We start from the raw sequence: 22,322 nt of genomic DNA on the forward strand, positions 1-22,322 counted from the left end.
TTCTTCTTCTTCTTCTTCTTCTTCTTCTTCTTCTTCTTCTTCTTCTTCTTCTTCTTCTTTCTCCTCCTCCTCCTCCTCCTCTTCTTCTTCTTCTTCTTCTTCTTCTTCTTCTTCTTCTTCTTCTTCTTCTTCTTCTTCTTCTTCTTCTTCTTCTTCTTCTTCTTCTTCTTCTTCTTCTTCTTCTTCTTCTTCTTCTTCTTTGTCCTCCTCCTCCTCCTCCTCTTCTTCTTCTTCTTCTTCCCCCTTCTACTTAACCTAAACCTAAACTAAAAACCTAAACTAATTAAAACTAAACTATTTAAACTAATTAAACCTAAACTAATTAAACTAAATAACCTAAACTAATTAATTCTAAACTGAAAAAACTTAAACTAAAAAACCTTATCTAAACAGAAAAGAAAAACAAAAAACAGAAAAAATGGGAGGGGCTCACTATGGGGGGCGGCGACGGGTCGGGGAGGGGCCGGCGACGGGGGGCCGGGGCGGGGCGGTGGAGGAGGCGGGGCGGCGGGGGCCCGGCCGGCGGGGGGCCGTGGCGGCGGGGGGCCGGGGCGGGGCGGTGGAGGAGGCGGGGCGGCGGGGACCCGGGCGGCGGGGGGCCGGGGCGGCGGGGGGGGCCGGGCGGCGGCGGCCGGGGCGGGGTGTTGGAGGAGGCGGCCTGGGGCGGTGGGGGGCCGGGGCGGCGGGGGGCCGGGGCGGGGAGGGGGGGGGCGACGGGGCGGTGGGGCGGCGGGGAGCCGGGGCGGTGGGGCGACGGGGCGGCGGCGCGCGGCGGGCGGCGGGCGGCGGGGTGGGAGGAGAAGGGCGAGGAGGAAGTGAGTAACGGGCGGGGGGGTACCTGCCGTTAGTCAAGTGCCCTCTTTGCCGTCCGCCAGCCTTTGCCGTCCGCCTTTTTGCCTCTTTGCCGTCTGCGAGCGGATGGCAAAGAGGTGGGCCGTTAAGATTTTTTCAAACGAGCGGGGGGTGGGGGCCACCACACTCTTTGCCGTCTGCCAGCGGACGGCAAAGAATCTTTGCCGTCTGCTGGCGGACGGCAAAGAGCTGGCAGATGGCAAAGAGCTTCTTTGCCGTCAGCCTTTTCTTTGCCGTCTGCTTTTGGGTAGCTGATGGCAAAGAGCTTCTTTGCCGTCAGCTAGCAGACGGCAAAGAGCTGGCAGATGGCAAATTAGCTGATTCCAGTAGTGTGGGAAGGCCCTTAGTGGGTAGTGCGAGTCACCAGTCCTGGTGCAGTCCGTCTGGAGACCGACGATCGCATCCCAATGCAAAACTCATGGAATATTGAGCATCTTCGCAAGTTCTACCCAAAAGGTGCGGTTGCTGGGCCCTGCCACGGCGACCTATTTTGTACAAGCATAGTCTCCAAGGCTTGTAATCATTTGTACAAAGCCAGGTGTAGACCCCGTGCGTAGCAGAATAAAATCAAGTGATTTCACAAAACTTGCACGCATTATTTCTTGTTTCTTAAGTATGATCTTAATGTGATTATACTAGTTTTGGATAAGATGACTAATATGCCGTAAAGGGCTTCATGCTACCTTCTTCCTTTTTTTGACAATGACAGAATGATCCCTCACGAGCAACTTCTATGGTAGTGTGGGAGCAGGCCCGTACTTTTTGATGCCCGGCAATCCCCTTTATCTAAAATGATAAGGAGTACAACAAGGAAAGATAAGTTTGTTTCATGTGTAACTTCTCGTAATCCCATGTCGTTCCCACGTAGGAAGAACTTGCACGCGAGGAACCCTTGCCGCGTCTATCATTCGCGCTCCTATTCTTGACTCGAGCCTACTTGATAGGATTAGTTGTAGTTGCATTTGGAAAGACCGGTAAGGGACCAGCCTCTGTTCGCGCTCGCAATCCATATTGAGCTCACTTGATGAGGTTTTGTAGTAGCTACGTTAATGGTTGGTGAGAAACTTTGTCAACAACTCTATTTGCAAAAGAGTGTTGAAGGCTAGGCCTTCAAAACATCTAAAAACATGTATAAGTATCCAGCAAGTTCTCTGTCAGGACCAGTTTTCGGGATATTAATTTCCCAGAAAAGGGCCCTTGTGCTCACCAGCCCCAGGATTACTGTTAGCTGATGAGGCACCAACTTGATACAGAATTTCCAAGCAAAGTACAAAATATGTACAAGACCATTGTGGCCTCTGAGTACAACAATTGGTTTCTAGTGGTTGATGGCGGAAGCGGTTTGTGGTTCATCGGCGTTTATGGGACTCCATTTCCCATAGGAACAGCTGACCAGGATAACTCCTATCTTCGCGAGGCTGCTATCTCCATTGCGTATGTTCCGGGGCTGTCATCGCAACGCTCCTCTCCACGCAAGAAATCTGGCCAAGACAATAGCCAGGGACAAGCCAGTGAGTACTTTGAATGTACTCGCAAACATCATGAAAACAGGTATAACATAGCAGGTGATAATCATGCACTAAAATAATCCGCGATCACTTAGTCAGTCCCAAAATAAACTCACGATGCACGTAAGCAGGAAATTAAAAATGCACCGATCGGGTGTCTGAAGCGACACCTTGAATGGGTAATAATATAAAGTGTGCCTCAGTCAGGCGTCTGAGCAATGTCACATAAAGGGCTTATATAAAAGAATAACAAGTATGCCACAGTCGGGCGTCTGAGCGACACCACATAAAGGGCTTATAAGGTAAATAAATAACAAGCATGCCACAGTCGGGCATCTCAGCGACACCACATAAAGGGCTCATAAGGTAAATAAATAACAAGCATGCCACAGTCGGGCGTCTCAGTGACACCACATAAAGGGCTTATAAGGTAAATAAATAACAAGCATGCCACAGTCGGGCATCTCAGCGACACCACATAAAGGGCTCATAAGGTAAATAAATAACAAACATGCCACAGTCGGGCGTCTCAGCGACACCATATAAAGGGCTCATAAGGTAAATAAATAACAAGCATGCCACAGTCGGGCGTCTCAGCGACACCACATAAAGGGCTTATAAGGTAAATAAATAATAAGCATGCCACAGTCGGGCGTCTCAACGACACCACATAAAGGGCTTATAAGGTAAATAAATAACAAGCATGCCACAGTCGGGCGTCTCAGCGACACCACATAAAGGGCTTATAAGGTAAATAAGCATGGTGAATATCCAGGAGGTAGAACCGTCCCAGGGATACTGAATATTTCAAATAATGTAAATGGTTAGTCCATAATAATAATAATAATCGTAATCATCACAAGTCACAAGTCATGATCCAAGTTCTGGTTTAACATTTTTTATCCTCCGAAGACCGACACTTGACCCATCCCAGACTGTAGTCCTTACCCATGGCACGGCTATTCGAATAGATGTATAATCTCTGCAGAGGGTGTACTCTTTACCCACGGGTAACGGATTTCTTTAGTCCATCAGGACCAATTCCGTCTACGGTCTTTTAATTGAAAATACACCTAACCGCACACACCAGCCTAACTTACCGGTGTCTGGAATCACCCACGACACCCATTAAGCAAAACTCTAAGTGGGGAGGCTAGAACCTCGACTTAGCATGGGATCACAAAATTTATACCTCGCGCAAACTAGGGGAGCTACCCCCTTGGCTCCAACCGGAAACACCCATGCCCCCGGACCAGGTGGCATGCCTACCGGATGCAGCCGGTATCTTCCACCATGGCCTCTATGGCAGGGACAAGTGGTAGTACGAAACAAGTATGGGAGGTTACCGGAACAAGACTCGATCTTCGGCCGACTCAGGAGGTTTAAGTATTCCCTGCATGGTTGGCATAGCAATGTTCTTCATAGTTTCCCGATAGGGTCACCACCCCTCATGCCCCATCATGCCTTACTGCACATTCTCCCAACAACGAGACTTCACTCACGGGGTTGTGTTCACCGGAACATAACCTCCTTTTGGACTCCCTCCGAACTATCATCAGGCACCTGTGGCATGAGAAGTAGCTACCGTCACCAATGTCACATACATAACAGAAAAGATTTTCACCATGTGCTTATATGCATGAGTATGATTCCACATAAAATAACACCATTCCACATTAGCATAAATGATGGAGTTCTAGAATATTCTAGCAAAACAGCACCCAACTTGTATCATATCTGAGTTCAAGATGCTTGCCTTCAAGGTGTGGAGGGGTGAGGTGCACTCCAAAACTTTTGAAAGTTATAATCTCCCCACCAAATTCCTATTTTCAAAAATATTCAAATAACACATACTTTAAAAACAGCGCAAAAAGGTGTCCTAGATATTTTTGAAATAAATCTTAAAATAAACTAGGTGGAATTTGAGAGAGGTAGGAAAAAAATTAATTCATTTGGAGTTTTATTTAAAAAGATATAGCCAGTCAAAGTTTATTCAAAATTCTTGTTTTAAAATAAAACAGAAAAGAAAACGTTTCGGACGAAATACGTTTTCGAGAGGGGGACACGTACTTCGAGCTTTACGTCTCCACTTAACCCGCGCGGGGCGACTCGTGGTTCACTGACAGTGGGCCCCTTGGGTCCACTGGTCAGGTTTGACCAGTCATCCCCGCCTTCCTCTCTTCTGGCCGAACGGAGGCAGAGCTCCGGCGATCGACGCCGGCGAACGGCGGCTCCCCACGGGGCCCCGGGGGCAGGGATGGATCCATCAGTCCAGGGCGGTCCTCCTGGTGGTCGCTAGGTTGGCGGGGGTGGAGGGAGTCGCCAGCGGCGAGCTCCGCGACGGAGGTGGCTTCGGGAGGTTTTGGGGACTAGAGCTACGGTGGTTCCCGATCGTGTTTGAGAGGTGGGGTGGCTCCGCAAGGTTCAGGGGAGTTGAACCGTGGCTCCAGACGGACGGGGGAGGCTCTGGTTGTGACGAGCGGGACCGGAACGTGGCGGCGGCCGAGCTGACCGGAGAGGGGGAAGACGGCCTTCCTTGGTCGATTGCAGGCTATGGGAGCGCTAGGTGGATGGCTTGAGCTTGCCTGAGTGACTGGACGAGCTCGAGGCTCCTCTTATAGGCGGCCAAGGTCAGTTCCGCGGTGGCCGTGGATAAGACCGACGGCGAACCGTCATTCTGTTGCTGCAGGGCGACGTGGAGGTGATTGGGGCTGGTCGGCGCATTCCGACGAGCTCCCCACTGCTCAAGGGGGCGAGCTGGCGCGCGCCGGTGGCTCGGGCGGTGCCGTCCGCGGCAGAGCCCTGCTGTGGCCGGCCGCTAGCTGCCACGGCCGACCTGACGGCGGCGCTGTGGAGCTCCAGGGGCGGCCTGGAGGGTGCTGGTGAGTGGATGAGGACGGGCGTGGCTCTGCAGGTGAGGAAAGGCCAGGGGCCAGACGCGGCGACCCATGCGCACGCACGTGCAAAACGCACGCTCTGGGCGCGCCCAGAACATGCACGCCAGGTGCTCGACGAAATGCCAGCGCGTGTTAGAGAGCTCGGATGATGCTGGTAGTTAACAGGCCTGGGTTAGGGTTAGCTAGGAGCTTAGTGGACAAGTTAATTAGGTCAGAGGATCAAGCTCACAATGCCAACTAAAAATCATGCCAAATTTGGCCATGCACACAAAGTGCTCGATAGAATGTCATGGGCATCTAGGCATCTCTTGGGGTGGCCAAAAACTCCAGATCATAGTCTCTTTAGATGCTAAAGAAGGTGGTAAGGTTAGTTTGGCAAAAATAGAAACTTGTTAGTGCAAGTTTTTGAGAAAACCAATTCTGCACAGAAAGAAAAGAGCATCATTTCATGGACCAAACATACTCCAATGGGTCCACTCTCCTGGGCTTAAGGGTTTTGCAGGGTGGTCTATAAGTAGGAAAAAGAGTCCTGGGTAAAAGGGCATGTTAAAATATGGTTGTAGTAGAAAATGCCAAACTGAACCAGAGAGCAAAAGAGGATGATTTGCTCAAATTTTTCAAAGCACACTCATAGGTTTTTGCCTAAAGTTGAATTATATACTCCTACTGACCTCCCCTAATTTTGGTGGAAGTTTTAAAGGAATATTTAAATAGGTTGTAGTGCAAAAGTGCAAACTGGACCAGATTTGAAAACTTGAGGTAGGGCTCAAAATCTCCAAATGACCAAAAGATATTTTTGCATAAAAGTGATGTGGGAACATCACATGACATCTCCAAATTTTGGTGGGAATTTTAAAGAAGTATTTGAAAGGGTTGTAGTGCAAATGAGGCTCTAAAGCTTATAAAAATTATTTTAAAAGAATAAAGCTCAGGAAAAACAATTATGCAAATAAATCCACTGATAAAAGCAATGTTTTCTTGAGAGGGTATACAAGTCCAATAGTATTTTTGGAAAGTTTTCACTTGGGGTAAAAACTCCACAATATTAAAGAAAAGAGAGGTTCTGAAATCAAAAGATAAATCCAGAAAATAAAAATTTAATTTCCTGGCAAAATTTTAATTAATAAAACAAGGTAAAAAATTTGGGGTGTTACAACACTAGCCCCCCTTAAGAAAAAAAATCTCATCCTCGAGATTTGCTAAGGGCTGTTTTGAAAATATGACTCCTACCAAAAAAATCATCCTACCTATGTAATAAAATGTGGCTACAGTGAGTGGGCAATAAGTGGTGTAAAACTACAGTGTGGTATACTGGCGCTGCATGGAAAAATCCATGGTTGGGGAAAAACGAGATATTTCTACTTTGGTTACAGTAAATTTAGAATAAAATTCTAAATTACTAAAATACGCTGGTCGTACCCGAGAGCACAGTGCTTCCTCTGGCTGATAGGTGGACCCGGGGCCCACTGTCGGCCTCTTCTTCTACCTCTGGCTCTCTCCTCTTCCTTTCTCCCGCGTGCTTTCCCGCGCTTTCTCCACCGGCGACGTCTAGCGTGTAGGGCATCTAGGCCGTATTGCGGTAGTGCACGGCGTGCTAGCTGCCGGTGCAGCGTGCACTCACCTCGCGGGCCAGTGCACTGTCGACACTGCTCGCGGATTCGCCTCCGAACACCGGCGATCGAGCGACGAGCGGCGCTGGTGGACCTCGCCCACCGTACACCGATCTCGAGCTATAAAATGATCGCGGTGCTCCTTTCTTCTTCCTCACACCTGGCCTCGCTCCTCCTTCTCCTTCCTTCTCCTCCATTTCTGTTTGCAGGAGCTCAAAACGAGGTTCTAAAGGCGGAGGTGAAGCCGGACTGGTACATGGTCCTGATGTGCGGAGGATTGGCGGCGTTGCTGGGGTTCTTCGTGCTCCTGTGTGTGATGATCCTCGATGATCGTCGTGATGCTGCCGCTCGAGTGTTAGCCCTTCGCAGTGGCGGTGATCATGAGAATTAAGTGCGGTGTCGGGCGCTAACTATTGTCAGTGTGTTGGAGGCAGCTTGTACCCGAGTGATTACCCACTAACCTCTCCTTTAGAGGTGATCAGTTAGGTGTAACATGTGTATGTGCATTAGCAATTAGTGCACGAGGTCGAGTGGTTGCGGTTGTGAGTCTGCTGTGGTGCTGCGTGAATAAAAATCTACGTCGTGAAGAGATATATGCCGCAACGATTTCGGGAAAAATCTCACTTCGAAATTTACTGAGAGTGAAAACAGTTAATCACAATTAACAGCAGTACAAGCTACTCACGTTAATTGAAACTAAAAATCTAATTCATCGCACAACTTTAGGGTACCACGCATGAGTTGCGACACAGAAACAAATGCTGAGACAATGAACATAGCAGTGACGTCTACAATGATAACGGTAAGTGGATAGGGTCCTGAGAAAACGTCTCTGGTACTGGGACACACTCCTCTTCTATCGGGGGAAGCGGATTGACTAGCCGATGAATGCGTCTCTCCTGGTCGGGCCTCAGTGGTCTGCCAATAGCGATCTGAGGATTTAAATCAGTGAGGTTCTGGAGATAACCCATTACCCGCTGAGTCAAACGCTGTTGAGCGATAACATACTGGGCAAGGTTGGCCAGTACCGGGTCTCTCTCAATTCGTCCACCGGGAAAAGATGCTACTTCTCCGGGTGCCGCACGGCTCGGGAAATAATAATACCCCCGTTCGCTGGCATAGGGCACCGTGAATCGAAGGCGAGCAAGTGCTTCGTATGCAACAGCTTCTATGGCCATTTGCGGAGTCGGCATAGATTTCCCCACAAAGGAGACTTCCGTTTGGTCTTGGTTTGGGTTTGTGGGAGGGATGTGCACCACTGCCCAATATTTCGAGGTGGATGGGGTGATCCTCGATTTGAGTAACTCGTACTGGGGTGGATGGATGGCACTCATGGTACTGCAGGTGAAGTCCCACAATATTTTGACAAAACTACCTGGGGTGGCATCTGGGGTTCTCAGATAAAAACTAGGGCTCGGCATGGCAAGAAATGGCTGTGAAAGTTGTGCACCAGATGAGGGATACTTAGCTAGGTCACGAGGTGGCCTTTTATATAGCATCTGGGCGGGGACATTTATCGCGGTGAAAGGTAACCAGTTTGTCGGTTCTACTCTTATGGGGGTCGGGGTCAAAGCTACAGATATACATATCTCACAAAGTGACGCATTACTGTGGGTGTCGTCGGGGTGGTTTTGGTAGCTGCGCCTGGAATTTAAAAATGCAATTGTACGCTAACGTACTTATGCATGGCTACTATTCAAAAATAGGGGCGCACAAGCAGACATCATTTAATTATGGTGATACAGGATCACACAATCACAGGGCGTAGAAATACTAAGGCTCGGTACTACTCGAGTGACTTAGTCTACTTCGTTAATATCTAAGAGGGCTTGCCTTGTGGATGTCGAGGCTTCTCCACGGGTTTCACCGTCGGGATTAGCTGGAGGGGGTTGAGGGGCTGCAGGGTCGGGGTAGCGATGATGACCATCGCGGGGGTTGTTGGCCACAATCCCGTTGGAGCGTGTTCCCAAAAGGCGACGAAGCAATTATGGGGACACCAAAGCATTTTGGCCGATGGCTGGGGAAGTCCTCAAGGACTCGATCGGGTGTCCGAACAGCACGACTGGGTTGTCGGCGTCGGGCTCATCTTCTCCTCTCGCCGGGGCTCGGCGAACCAGTTCTCCACGAGCTGCGATCAGATCAAGGGTGATTTGATCGAAGAGTTCCTCTAGTGCACTTACATAGCGCACAAGATGCAACAATGCAGGATCTGTCTCGTGATCTCCGTTGGCAACCTGGGGCGGCCTACCATACCCGTCACGGCTAGGGTAGTAGCAGAACGAGCGACAGTTAACTCTGGGCGACAAGTGCCGGAGTTGAACTATAGCCTCTCGAGCTGCTAGCTGGATGGCTTGTGGCTCAAAGGAAGTTGTCCTTCCAGTGAACCTGTTGGGGCGTTCTGGTGATAGACCCCTACCATAGATGTGTACAGTGGCCCAGAATTGACGGCTCTCACCGCTCATGGGTCCTTGGTACACAACAAATTCTGGGGGCTCTTCTAATGCATAGGCACGTCGGGTGAGGTTTGCGAGCACGGTCACAAAACCTCCAAGGTTGGTTGCTGTGGTCTCATTGTGCACGATGGGTCCAGGCATCGTAGCTCGGTTTGGGAGAAGAGGCTGTGTTGTGTTGTGTTGAGGCTAGCGTGCCCTTTTTATAGAAAAGGGGACGGAGCCTTCCTTCGCACGCTTGCGAATGAGACAAATTAGGTGTCGGTCACTGGCGCGTGATCGTCAGGCTAGGCTGATAGGTTGGGCACCGACTGCCAAAAGGTGTCGGGTCACTGGGTGGCTATCTTACACGGGAAGCTTGGCCGGGGTTAGGTTAAGGTCTGGTGGGTCGGTTAACCTAGGTTTATTGACCTGGCTAAGATAGGATTAGCCAATGGTCAGCCTGGCTCTGATACCAAGTTTGTCAGGACCGGTTTTCGGGATATTAATTTCCCAGAGAATGGCCCTTGTGCTCACCAGCCCCAGGATTACTGTTAGCTGATGAGGCACCAACTTGATACAGAAATTCCAAGCAAAGTACAAAAAATGTAGTACAAGACCATTGTGGCCTCTGAGTACAACAATTGGTTTCTAGTGGTTGATGGCGGAAGCGGTTTGTGGTTCATCTGCGTCTATGGGACTCCATTTCCCACAGGAACAGCAGACCAGGATAACTCCTATCTTCACGAGGCTGCTATCTCCATTGCGTATGTTCCGGGGCTGTCGTCGCAACGCTCCTCTCCATGCAAGAAATCTGGCCAAGACAATAGCCAGGGACAAGCCAGTGAGTACTTTGAATGTACTCACAAACATCATGAAAACATGTATAACATAGCAGGTGATAATCATGCACTAAAATAATCCGCGATCACTTAGTCAGTCCCAAAGTAAACTCACGATGCACGTAATCAGGAAATTAAAAATGCACCGATCGGGTGTCTGAAGCGACACCTTGAATGGGTAATAATATAAAGCGTGCCTCAGTCGGGCGTCTGTCTGAGCGACGTCACATAAAGGGCTTATATAAAAGAATAACAAACATGCCACAGTCGGGCGTCTGAGCGACACCACATAAAGGGCTTATAAGGTAAATAAATAACAAGCATGCCACAGTCGAGCGTCTCAGCGACACCACATAAAGGGCTCATAAGGTAAATAAATAACAAGCATGCCACAGTCGGGCGTCTCAGCGACACCACATAAAGGGCTTATAAGGTAAATAAATAACAAGCATGCCACAGTCGGGCGTCTCAGCGACACCACATAAAGGGCTCATAAGGTAAATAAATAACAAGCATGCCACAGTCGGGCGTCTCAGCGACACCACATAAAGGGCTCATAAGGTAAATAAATAACAAGCATGCCACAGTCGGGCGTCTCAGCGACACCACATAAAGGGCTTATAAGGTAAATAAATAACAAGCATGCCACAGTCGGGCGTCTCAGCGACACCACATAAAGGGCTCATAAGGTAAATAAATAACAAACATGCCACAGTCGGGCGTCTCAGCGACACCACATAAAGGGCTCATAAGGTAAATAAATAACAAGCATGCCACAGTCGGGCGTCTCAGCGACACCACATAAAGGGCTTATAAGGTAAATAAATAACAAGCATGCCACAGTCGGGCGTCTCAGCGACACCACATAAAGGGCTTATAAGGTAAATAAATAACAAGCATGCCACAGTCGGGCGTCTCAGCGACACCACATAAAGGGCTTATAAGGTAAATAAGCATGGTGAATATCCAGGAGGTAGAACCGTCCCAGGGATACTCAATATTTCAAATAATGTAAATGGTTAGTCCATAATAATAATAATCATAATCATCACAAGTCACAAGTGATGATCCAAGTTCTGGTTTAACAGTTTTTCTCCTCCGAAGACCGACACTAAGACCGACACTTGACCCATCCCAGACTGTAGTCCTTACCCATGGACACGACTATTCGAATAGATGTATAATCTCTGCAGAGGGTGTACTCTTTACCCACGGGTAACGGATTTCTTTAGTCCATCGGGACTATTTCCGTCTACGGTCTTTTAATTGAAAACACACCTAACCGCACACACCAGCCTAACTTACCGGTGTCTGGAATCACCCACGACACCCATTAAGCAAAACTCTATGTGGGGAGGCTACAACCTCGACTTAGCATGGGATCACAAAATTTATACCGCGCGCAAACTAGGGGAGCTACCCCCTCGGCTCCAACCGGAAACACCCATGCCCCCGGACCAGGTGGCATGCCTACCCGATGCAGCCGGTATCTTCCACCATGGCCTCTCTGTATGGTGTGTGCTAGAAAGGGGTTGACAACTTACTGAACCGTACGCTACCTATGGCAGGGACAAGTGGTAGTACGAAACAAGTATGGGAGGTTACTCGATCTACGGCCGACTCAGGAGGTTTAAGTATTCCCTGCATGGTTAGCATAGCAATGTTCTTCATAGTTTCCCGACAGGGTCACCACCCCTCATGCCCCATCATGCCTTACTGCACATTCTCGCCACAACGAGACGTCACTCACGGGGTTGTGTTCACCGGAACATAACCTCCTTTCGGACTCCCTCCGAACTATCATTAGGCACATGTGGCATGAGAAGTAGCTACCGTCACCAATGTCACATACATAACAGAAAAGATTTTCACCATGTGCTTATATGCATGAGTATGATTCCACATAAAATAACACCATTCCACATTAGCATAAATGATGGAGTTCTAGAATATTCTAGCAAAACAGCACCCAACTTGTATCATATCTGAGTTCAAGATGCTTGCCTTCAAGGTGTGGAGGGGTGAGGTGCACTCCAAAACTTTTGAAAGTTATAATCTCCCCTCCAAATTCCTATTTTCAAAAATATTCAAATAACTCATACTTTAAAAACAGCGCAAAAAGTTGTCCTAGATATATTTGAAATAAATCTTAAAATAAACTAGGTGGAATTTGAGAGACGTAGGAAAAAGATCTAATTCATTTGGAGTTTTATTTAAAAAGATATAGCCAGTCAAAATTTTGTTTTTAAAATAAAACAGAAAAGAAAACGTTTCAGACGAAATACGTTTTCGAGAGGGGGACACGTACTTCGGGCTTTACGTCTCCAATTAACCCGCGCGGGCCGACTCGTGGTTCACTGACAGTGGGCCCCTTGGGTCCACTGGTCAGGTTTGACCAGTCATCCCCGCCTTCCTCTCTTCTGGTCAAACGGAGGTGGAGCTCCGGCGATTGACGCCGGTGAACGGCGGCTCCCCACGGGGCCCCGGGGGCAGGGATGGATCTGTCAGTCCAGGGCGGTCCTCCCGGTGATCGCTAGTTGGCGGGGATGGAGGGAGTCGCCGGCGGCGAGCTCCGTGGCTGAGGTGGCTTCGGGAGGTTTTGGGGACTAGAGCTACGGTGGTTCCCGATCGTGTTTGAGAGGTGGGGTGGCTCCGCAAGGGTCAGGGGAGTTGAACGGTGGCTGCAGACGGACGGGGGAGGCTCTGGTTGCGATGAGCGTGACCGGAACGTGGCGGCGGCCGAGCTGACCGGAGAGGGGGAAGACGGCCTTCCTGGGCCGATTGCAGGCTATGGGAGCGCTAGGTGGATGGCTTGAGCATGCCTGAGTGACTGGACGAGCTCGGGGCTCCTCTTATAGGCGGCCAAGGTCGGTTCCGCGGCGGCCGTGGATAAGACCGACGGCGAACCGTCGTTCTGTTGTTGCAGGGCGACGTGGTGGTGATTGGGGCTGGTCGGCGCATTCCGACGAGCTCCCCACTGCTCAAGGGGGCGAGCTGGCGCGCGCGGGTGGCTCGGGCGGTGCTGCCGCGGTAGAGCCCTGCTGTGGCTGGCCGCTAGCTGCCATGGCCGACCTGACGGCGGCGCTGTGGAGCTCCAGGGGCGGCCTGGAGGGTGCTGGTGAGTGGATGAGGACGGGCGTGGCTCTGCAGGTGAGCAAAGGCCAGGGGCCAGACGCGGCGACCCGTGCGCACGCACGTGCAAAATGCGCGCTCTGGGCGCGCCCAGCGCATGCACGCCAGGTGCTCGACGAAATGCCAGCGCGTGTTAGAGAGCTCGGATGATGCTGGTAGTTAACAGGCCTGGGTTAGGGTTAGCTAGGAGCTTAGTGGACAAGTTAATTAGGTTAGAGGATAAAGCTCACAATGCCAACTAAAAATCATGCCAAATTTGGCCATGCACACAAAGTGCACGACAGAATGTCATGGGCATCTAGTCATCTCTTGGGGTGGCCAAAAACTCCAGATCATAGTCTCTTTAGATGCTAAAGAAGGTGGTAAGGTTAGTTTGGCAAAAACAGAAACTTGTTAGTACAAGTTTTTGAGAAAACCAATTCTGGACAGAAAGAAAAGAGCATCATTTCATGGACCAAACATACTCCAATGGGTCCACTCTCCTGGGCTTAAGGGTTTTGCAGGGTGGTCTATAAGTAGGAAAAAGAGTCCTGGGTAAAAGGGCAAGTTAAAATATGGTTGCAGTAGAAAATGCCAAACTGAACCAGAGAGCAAAAGAGGATGATTTGCTCAAATTTTTCAAAGCACACTCATAGGTTTTTGCATAAAGTTGAATTATATACTCCTACTGACCTCCCCTAATTTTGGTGGAAGTTTTAAATGAATATTTAAATAGGTTGTAGTGCAAAAGTGCAAACTGGACCAGGTTTGAAAACTTGAGGTAGGGCTCAAAATCTCCAAATGACTAAAAGAGATTTTTGCATAAAAGTGATGTGGGAACATCACATGACATCTCCAAATTTTGGTGGGAATTTTAAAGAAGTATTTGAAAGGGTTGTAGTGCAAATGAGGCTCTAAAGCTTATAAAAATCAATTTTAAAAGAATAAAGCTCAGGAAAAACAATTATGCAAATAAATCCACTAATAAAAGCAATGTTTTCTTGAGAGGGTATACAAGTCCAATAATATTTTTGGAAAGTTTTCACTTGGGGTAAAAACTCCACAATATTAAAGAAAAGAGAGGTTCTGAAATCAAAAGATAAATCCAGAAAATAAAAATTTAATTTCCTGGCAAAATTTTAATTAATAAAACAAGGTAAATTTTTAGGGGTGTTACATTCTCTTTCAAAATTGTGTGTGACAAACAAGTACAAATCATACAAGTATCAACATGGATGAAGGATTACATAAATTTGATTCAAACTTGGAGAGTGCCTACATTTTTTGATTTAAAAAGATAAGTGATCCGTATTTCCTTTCTTGTCCCTCTCATCCTATGTCGGTGCAACAAACATTGGCGTATGTTGCCCAGACTGTACACAGGTACGGAGGCAAGGTTGCAACAACAAGGCAAGACCAAGCCAAGGAGATAGCTCTTTGAGAAATCAAAGGGCTGATCAAGAAGACCAAGACAAGACACAACAGCAAGGTATCACCAATGAAAAGCCTCCCTTGTCGGGCAGGCGAGCCCGGTCAGGTCGTGGCCACATCGAAGAGAAGTCTCCAGACTCCCCCGGCAGGCTTGCCAGGGACGCCGAGTGCGGATCACCCCACCAAGGAACCACCGCTCCACCGCACAGTGACTCAAGTCACTTATCAGTGCGATATCAAGCCCCCAAGTGATTAAGTGGCTGTCATCTGGCACGTGGCAACCATTTTGGGGAGAAGATTCACCCTGCATGCCACATGTCCAGAGGCGTGTCAGGTAGACAAGGAGAGAGACGGCTAAACTGGCACGGCAAGGCTTGCCGGGCTACATCCACGACGTGACACTAAGCGGTGCATTTAATGCACCTTGTCCTGTCTGCAGAGTTAGGTATGAGAGCATTGTATGCTATCTGATCAGTGTGTAATGACTGATTTGCCACTATGGTAACCCCTTAGCCTATGAAAGGAGGGCCATGGCAACCTGAAATAGGATTCGGACCCTTGTACACTCCCACGCGCATAGATGCTCTCCCCGAGGCGACCTTGTCGGGCTTGGGCGCTGCGTGTTCGTCACGGTCCTCCACCCAATCCACCAAAGCAGGAGTAGGGTTCTACGCTTCGCAGCGGCCCAAACCTGGGTAATAACCACGGCGTCACCATTGCCGTGTTGCCCCTACGGTCTTGGCTCTTTGTGCAACGTCCCCCTCCCCCTTGCCGAACCACAAGGGGCCAATGGCCCGATAGGTGATCATGTTCTGCCATGACATCTTTGGCGCGCCAACTAGGGGGGGCGCTTGCACGAACCCGAGGTTGCAAGCAGCGTGTCAATCTTCAGCATCGTCTTCTTCATCGACGATTTCATCATCCATGGCGCTCAAGTAAAAGTCCGGTGCTACAATTCACCCGTCCATCTCAAAGGTCCCCTCGCATGCAGCCACCGATGTCGTGGGGACTACGATGGTGCATGCGGACGTGGACGCTGCGGGGAACATGACTGGCATAGGCAGTGCCATCACTGTTCCCCCTGCGGCCGAAGCGGGAGCAGGAGGCGTCCGAGGAGGACAGCATCGACCACATCATAGAGACCATGCTCCAGAAGATACGGGAGGGGGAATATCCAATCTCCGCCCCTCCACCTCACGGAAGGGCGCAGCCGCAGCGATGGCGCTTGCTCCGGTGCGAATGGCAACCCTCTATCTGCCCCTGCTGCAGGTGCAGCTATGGGGAACGCGCCATTCCCAGGGCAAGCTAACCAAGACGATTCGCCGAATGGGGTCGTCAATCCCCAAGCGCATCCACCTCGTTGCCACGCCAACCTGGCGACCGACTCACGGCGACGAGATTGCGGCGCCACCACTACCGGTACCGTCGGAAGCCATGGCTCGAGCCCAACTCCTATTGAGATTCCTGCCAACATCCAATCAAATAGATGAGTGGAGAGCCACCATTCAGATCCTGATTGGTTTCGCTGAGGCGGGAGGATCACAGGGGGCAGGCCCGCCATGACCTTCACAGGCAGCGATAACGGCCCGAGCCGCTAGTCGTACTGGAGGAGTCACTCCTACGGTGCAACCCCCTCCGCGGCAGCCAGCGCTGGGGCCGTAGCCAGAGCAACGTGACCAAGAGCCCAATGAGGTGTCGATGGCTTCATTTGATCCTCGAGCCCATCGAGACTAGCGGTAGGTCCTGGAAGACATGTGAAGGGAAGACGCGTGCTTCACCATAGAATGATGCCGTGAAACCTTCCGCCAGCCTGATAGGCGAAATAGCCCCGACGTCGACGAGCCCGTGCCTGGCGAAGATGGATACCTACCTTTCAAGGTTGGGTGTCCTGCCTTCACTCGTGAGCTACGGCAAGTTCGTTGGCCATCTCCCGTATGTTCAAGCCAGAGATTCCAGAAAAGTATGACGGAAGATTGAACCCGGCAGAGTTCTTGAGCATTTACACCATCCCATTCAGGCCGCCGGAGGAAGAGATGAAAAGGTATTCGCCAACTACTTCCCTTTGGCACTCAAGCCGAATGTGAGATCGTGGATGATGCTCTTACCGGAGAACTCCATCTCGACCTGGGCTGACCAGTACAAATAGTTTGTTGGCGCCTTCACGGGCAGCCATCAAGAACCAGGGTGGCCCAGTGACTTGCAGCTCCTCCCACAAAAGGAAGGAGAGAGTTTACGGAAGTATATGCAGAGATTTAGCCGGGTGCACAGGAACATTCCAGACATCTACCCGGCAGCTATGATTGTTGCGTTCCATTCAAATGTACGCAACCGCAGTATACGTTCCAAGATGAACATCCGGTTGCCCAAGACTGTGAATGAGCTATGCACTTTAGCAGATAAGTGTGCCTGAATAGAGGAGGGGAGGCGACTCCCCGGAGAAGAAGATGGCATCAACGTTGACTCAGGAGATGACGACGATGCCACTAATCAGAAGAAGAAGAAGAACAAGAACAAGAAATGCAACAAGAAGTGCAAGGAGAAAACAGTACTGGCTGTCGAGGGATCTGGCATTCCTAGTACCGGCAAGAAGGCCAAGACTGAAGCTCCCGGTAAGGAAGTTGCCGCGTGCACTGACTGCCAGGAAGCTGCGGCAGCCGAGAAGGCTGGGAAGGCTCACGAGCCATACTGCAAGATTCATCGGACCAAGGGCCATGATCTCCAAGAGTGTCATCAAGTTGAGCAACTTGTGAAGAAGTAGAAGGCTGAGTATGAGAAGCTTGACAATGTAAGAGACCAACATGGTGTTGGCAGGAGGGGCCGAGCTGGCAAAGGAGGCTATCCCGGCAAAGTCCCTCAGCATCAAGGGAAACCTGCTGAAGGCCATGAGAAGAAGGAACATGGTGACGAGAGCAATGAAGGGGATGAAGAGGAAACCAGCGAGCAGGAGTTTCAGAAGGTGACTGACGCCCTGTGCATTGATGGAGGCGCATCTTTGCACTCCTCTCATCGCCATCTTAAACAGTGGGCACGTGAGGTCAACGCTGTGGAGCCAACGGCTGATTCTCGGAAACCACTCAAGTGGTCTCGCACGCCCATCATCTTTGGTGAAGTGGACCACCCTGACCGCACCACCGCGGTAGGGTGCTTGTCGTTGTTGGTTTCACCAATGATCCGCAACCTCAAAGTCACAAAGATGTTGGTTGACGGCGGGGCCAGGTTGAGTCTGATTTCCGCCAAGGTCATCAGCAAGTTGCAGATAACAAAAGAAGAGCTGAAGGTTACTGTCACCTTTCAAGGTATCAACCCTGGCAGGAGTCGTCCAAAGGGGAAGATCATGCTGCTAGTGACATTTGGAGGAGAATTGACCTACCAGACTGAAAAGATTGTGTTCGATGTGGTCGAGCTTCCGTTTCCGTACAATGGGATACTTGGACGACCTGCCTTGGCAAAGTTCATGGCGGCATCCCACTATGCCTACAACACTCTGAAGTTGCCTGGACCAATGGGCGTTATTTCTATCCCTTCAGATAAGAAAGACGCAGTTATGTGCGTGGATAAGTTGTACCGGGAGACGGTCGCTGCCGAGGCCGTGGAACCGCAATCCCCGCCAAGGAAAACAAACAAAGGAGCAAAACTGGCAAGGATACCGGAAAGGAATACGGGAAGCGCGCCTCGCCGGAGTGCGCTGCACCTGTCGATGACTTGCCGGAAAGTTCAAATAGCAAGAGATCAAAGGTTGATGGGCCTGCTGTGAAGAGGGTCCCGGCAGGGTTGGTTGGCGCCGATGGTACGTTCACTATCAGCTCCACCCTTGACGACAAATAGGAAAGCGCACTCGTTGCCTTCCTGCGGGTGAATGTCGATGTGTTTGCTTGGCAAACATCTGACATCTTCAGCGTTCCCAGGGAGGCAATGGAGCACCACCTTGCTGTCTACCCCTATGCCCGGCCTGTCAAGCAGAAGGTCTGGAAGGAAGCTTTGGAGCGGTAGCAATTCATTGCTGAAGAAATCAAGAAAATTGAAGCAGCTGGTTTGGTCAGTGGAGTATTGCATCCAACATGGTTGGCAAATCCAGTGGTGGTGCGCAAGGCGAATGGGAAATTAGGCTTTGCATAGATTTCACAGATCTAAATAAAGCATGCTCGAAGGACCAATTCCCCTTGCCGCGCATCGATCAGATTGTAGATTCCACCTCCGGATGTGATCTGCTTTCTTGGAGGGCTCAGGATTGCGATAGAGTTAGGAATTAAGAAGCTGATCATCTGTGGAGATTCACATCTCGTAGTGAGAAAAGTCAATAAGGATTACCAGAGCCCGTTAATGGAGGCATACGTTGAAGAAGTGAGGAAGTTGGAGGAACACTTTGACGGATTACAAATGGAGCACGTACCACATGCGGAAAACAGCACTACAGATTATCTGTAGAAGTGTGCCGCACAAAAGCTCCCTGTGGAACCAGGAACCTTTGTCCTCCATTTGGCTTAGCCATCCGTATCCCTGTTGACAATGGCTAGGAAGAGGAGGAAGCTCGACTCCGGCAAGCCTTCACCAGCAGTACCTTCAGAGGTCCCCGGTAAGGGAACTGCCAGGAATGACTCCACCTCGCTCGGCGAGCTGCACTCTTCCGCAGGACCTCAAGTCTTTATGGTCGAGGCAAGCTCTCCCCCGAGGGAGGAGGTGCCATTGGCTCTAGTTGTCGAGCCACAGGCTCCACTTTGGGCACAACACATCGTCCACTACGTCCAAACTGGAGAACTACCCGAAAAGTAAGAAGAAGATGAAAGAGTAGCCCGGAGGGCCAGTATGGATCAGTTTGTCGATGACACGTTACACAGAAGGAGGCCCAACGGTGTGAAACTGAAGTGCATTTGTCGGGAAGAAGGAAAGGAACTATTGGAGAGATACACAAAGGTATGTGCGGCCCTCATATTGGATCAAGATCCTTGGTGAGAAAGCTTTCCGGCAATGTTTCTATTGGCGCTCGACCCTCAATGATGCAACTAAGCTAGTCACCAGATGTGAAGCCTGCCAGTTCCACTCCAAGAGTATCCATCAACCTGCTCAAGTTATCTAGATGATCCCTTTGCCATGGGCATTTTCGGTCTGGGGGCTGGACATCATGGGCCTCTTCCCCCGTGCTACCGGGGCTTTGAATTCTTGTACGTTGTAATCGACAAGTTTACAAAGTGGCCAGAAGTGTGAGGAAGGTGACCGCACAATCAGCTATAAAGTTCTTGAAGGGATTGGTGTGCCGTTTCGGAGTACCTTCCATAGCCATCATTGACAATGACACCCAATTCACAAGTCGCGCCTTCATGCAATACGTTCATGCCCTCGGAAGCAAGGTCTCGTTCACCTCTGTTGCCCATCGCAGAAGCAAAGGACAAGCTGAGAGGGCGAATGCTAAAGAGCTGCAAGGACTCAAGACAAGGACATTTGATAGGTGTAACACCCCGCATGTAACTTGCCATATTGGTAACTCCGACTCTTGCCATTTCCGGCTATGTGTTATGTTTTTCCCTCCGTTGTCGGGTTTTGTCTTTCGTTTTGTATTTTGTCATGTCATGCATTTTCATATCATGTCATCATGTGCATTGCATTCGCATACGTGTTCGTCTCATGCATCCGAGCATTTTCCCCGTTGTCCGTTTTGCAATCTGGCGCTCCTATCTCCTCCGGTGCACCCCTCTTGTTTTCTTTCGTGTGCGTGTGTCAAACTTTCTCGGAATGGACCGAGGCTTGTCAAGTGGTCTTAATATACCACCCGGAGTCTACCGGTCAAGTTTCGTTCCATTCGGAGGTCGTTTGGTACTCCAACGGTTAACCGGGCATCCGCAAAGTCCATTTGAGTATCCAGCAAAAACCCCCTCTAAAACCAGCCCAAAACCCACCAAACTCTCTTCCATGCTCTAGGTCGTTCGATCACGATCATGTGGGCGAAAACCGCACCTTATTTGGAGCCTCCTAGCTCCCTCTACCTATTTATATGTGGGCATCCCGAAAACGGAAACGCAGATGAAACCCTAGAATTTTCCCTCCGCGCCGCCGGACAAAACGCGCCGCCGCTACCGGCCAGTGGTATCGCGCCACGTCGCCCCCGCCGCCGTCTCCGCCGCGCCAGGCCCGCCGGGCCCGGATCGGGCCCGCCGGCCCATCCCGCCGCCGCCGCGCGCCCGCGAGCGCGCCCTCGCCTTCCGTGCCCGCGCCGATGCTCGCCCTTACCGCCGCCGCCACCAGCCCCGCGCCGCCCGCCGCCGGCCGGCCCCGCCGCCGCGCCTCCGTCGGCGCCCGCTGCCCCCGCCGGCGACCCCCACCTCCGGCTTCCACTCCCTCCGCCGCTCCCTCTCCCTCCTTCCTCGCTGGCAATGACGAGCCCGAGCTCCTATAGCTCGTGCGATCCAGATCAGGTAACCCCCCCGTTGACTTCTCCTCGCCCGTTTTTTTCTCCAAGTGTCGAAATTCTACAGCATATGCACATGTTCCCGATGCGATAACTTCTTACATGTAGTTCCGATTCGCGCGTGTAATATGTCAAATTGTTCGCCTCGCGATGCTCTTCATTTTGTTCGATTGCACCATGTTCACTAGAGGTCATCTTGATGCCCAAATCTTCGTTCGAAGAGGGCTAGTTGCTGTTATTCTCTGGTTCTTATCAGAACTTGGAGATTTGTCATTTTTGTATCATTTAATCTGTGCATCTTTTGAGCATGAGCTCTACATGTGTTTGGAAGTATGCCATGTCATCTTTCCAGTGGTATAGTCCATGTATTTTTGTGATCTCTGTGGTGACTAGCACAAGCATGCAAAGTAGAACCCGTAATATTTCTGATTTCAGGGACTGATTTCTCTAAGTCCTTGTCTGCTGTAATTTTGTTGCCATGTAAACTTGATACTACAGAGAGATCCATGCGTATTTTGGAGATGTTTAGTAAAGATGTTTTGTGGCTATAGTTGTAATTGATCCATTCCAGCAATTTGTTGCAATTATGGAGTGCCATAGCATGACTCAATCTTGCTCTACTTTTGCTATAAAATATTTCTGGCAGATTCTTAACATGATATGCATTTTTGCCAAGCTTATTGTAGTTGATCCATACATGCTATGCAATTTTTCTTGCCATGGATAGCTTCATAAACATGCCATCTTGCTGTAGGTATGCTTGTTTTGTCCTGCGTTGCCCTGTGGTGAGTGCATCAAGCTCACAAAGAGGCCTACATATTAATATTTCTGTCATGCTCTGTTTTCTGCCAAGTCTGAAACCCGATAACGAAACTTGCTATGTTTACATGCTTTCCATCATATCTTCTGGTCCGTTTTGGCTTATGGTCAGTAAGGGACTTTTGTAATGTGCGTTTAGTACAATACTACTATGCCTTGTTTTGCTATGTTAAGTTCCTGTAGCATGTTGATTTCGTGCTCTGAACTTTGCTACCTGATGCTGTTTTCTGCCATGTCCAGTTTTTCAAGTCTGTGAACCTGTAATCTTTTGCACTTTTGCCATGCTTGTTTGAGCTTGATGTGTTGTGAACTAGCCGTAGCTCACTGTTCATCTTTTGTCAAGCATCTCCTGTAGATTACTGCCATGTACTTTGTTGCTATGTTGGGGTGCTGTAGCATTGTTACTTGTTGCATTTTATGTGC

At 49.9% G+C, this 22,322-nt stretch overlaps 1 protein-coding gene across 1 annotated transcript; it reads left to right on the top strand.

The window, feature by feature from the left end:
* Window positions 1–17,873: 17,873 nt before the first annotated feature.
* LOC109782710 (uncharacterized) lies at window positions 17,874–18,670 on the top strand. The gene is made up of 2 exons (XM_020341329.1): window positions 17,874–18,277; window positions 18,577–18,670. The coding sequence occupies exons 1-2, from the start codon at window positions 17,874–17,876 to the stop codon at window positions 18,668–18,670; spliced, it is 498 nt and encodes a 165-aa protein (XP_020196918.1).
* The last annotated feature ends 3,652 nt before the right edge of the window (window positions 18,671–22,322 follow it).

Source organism: Aegilops tauschii, chromosome 4 (assembly GCF_002575655.3).
Source record: "Aegilops tauschii subsp. strangulata cultivar AL8/78 chromosome 4, Aet v6.0, whole genome shotgun sequence".
Lineage (NCBI taxonomy): Eukaryota > Viridiplantae > Streptophyta > Magnoliopsida > Poales > Poaceae > Aegilops > Aegilops tauschii.

What these genes read in the sequence shown, in the direction of transcription:
- LOC109782710 (XM_020341329.1), top strand. Translation starts at nt 17,874, where the DNA reads ATGTTGGTTGACGGCGGGGCCAGGTTGAGTCTGATTTCCGCCAAGGTC. An exon ending in GCTGCCGAGGCCGTGGAACC is followed by an intron (nt 18,278 to 18,576) that starts GCAATCCCCGCC and finishes TGACATCTTCAG; the next exon opens with CGTTCCCAGGGAGGCAATGG.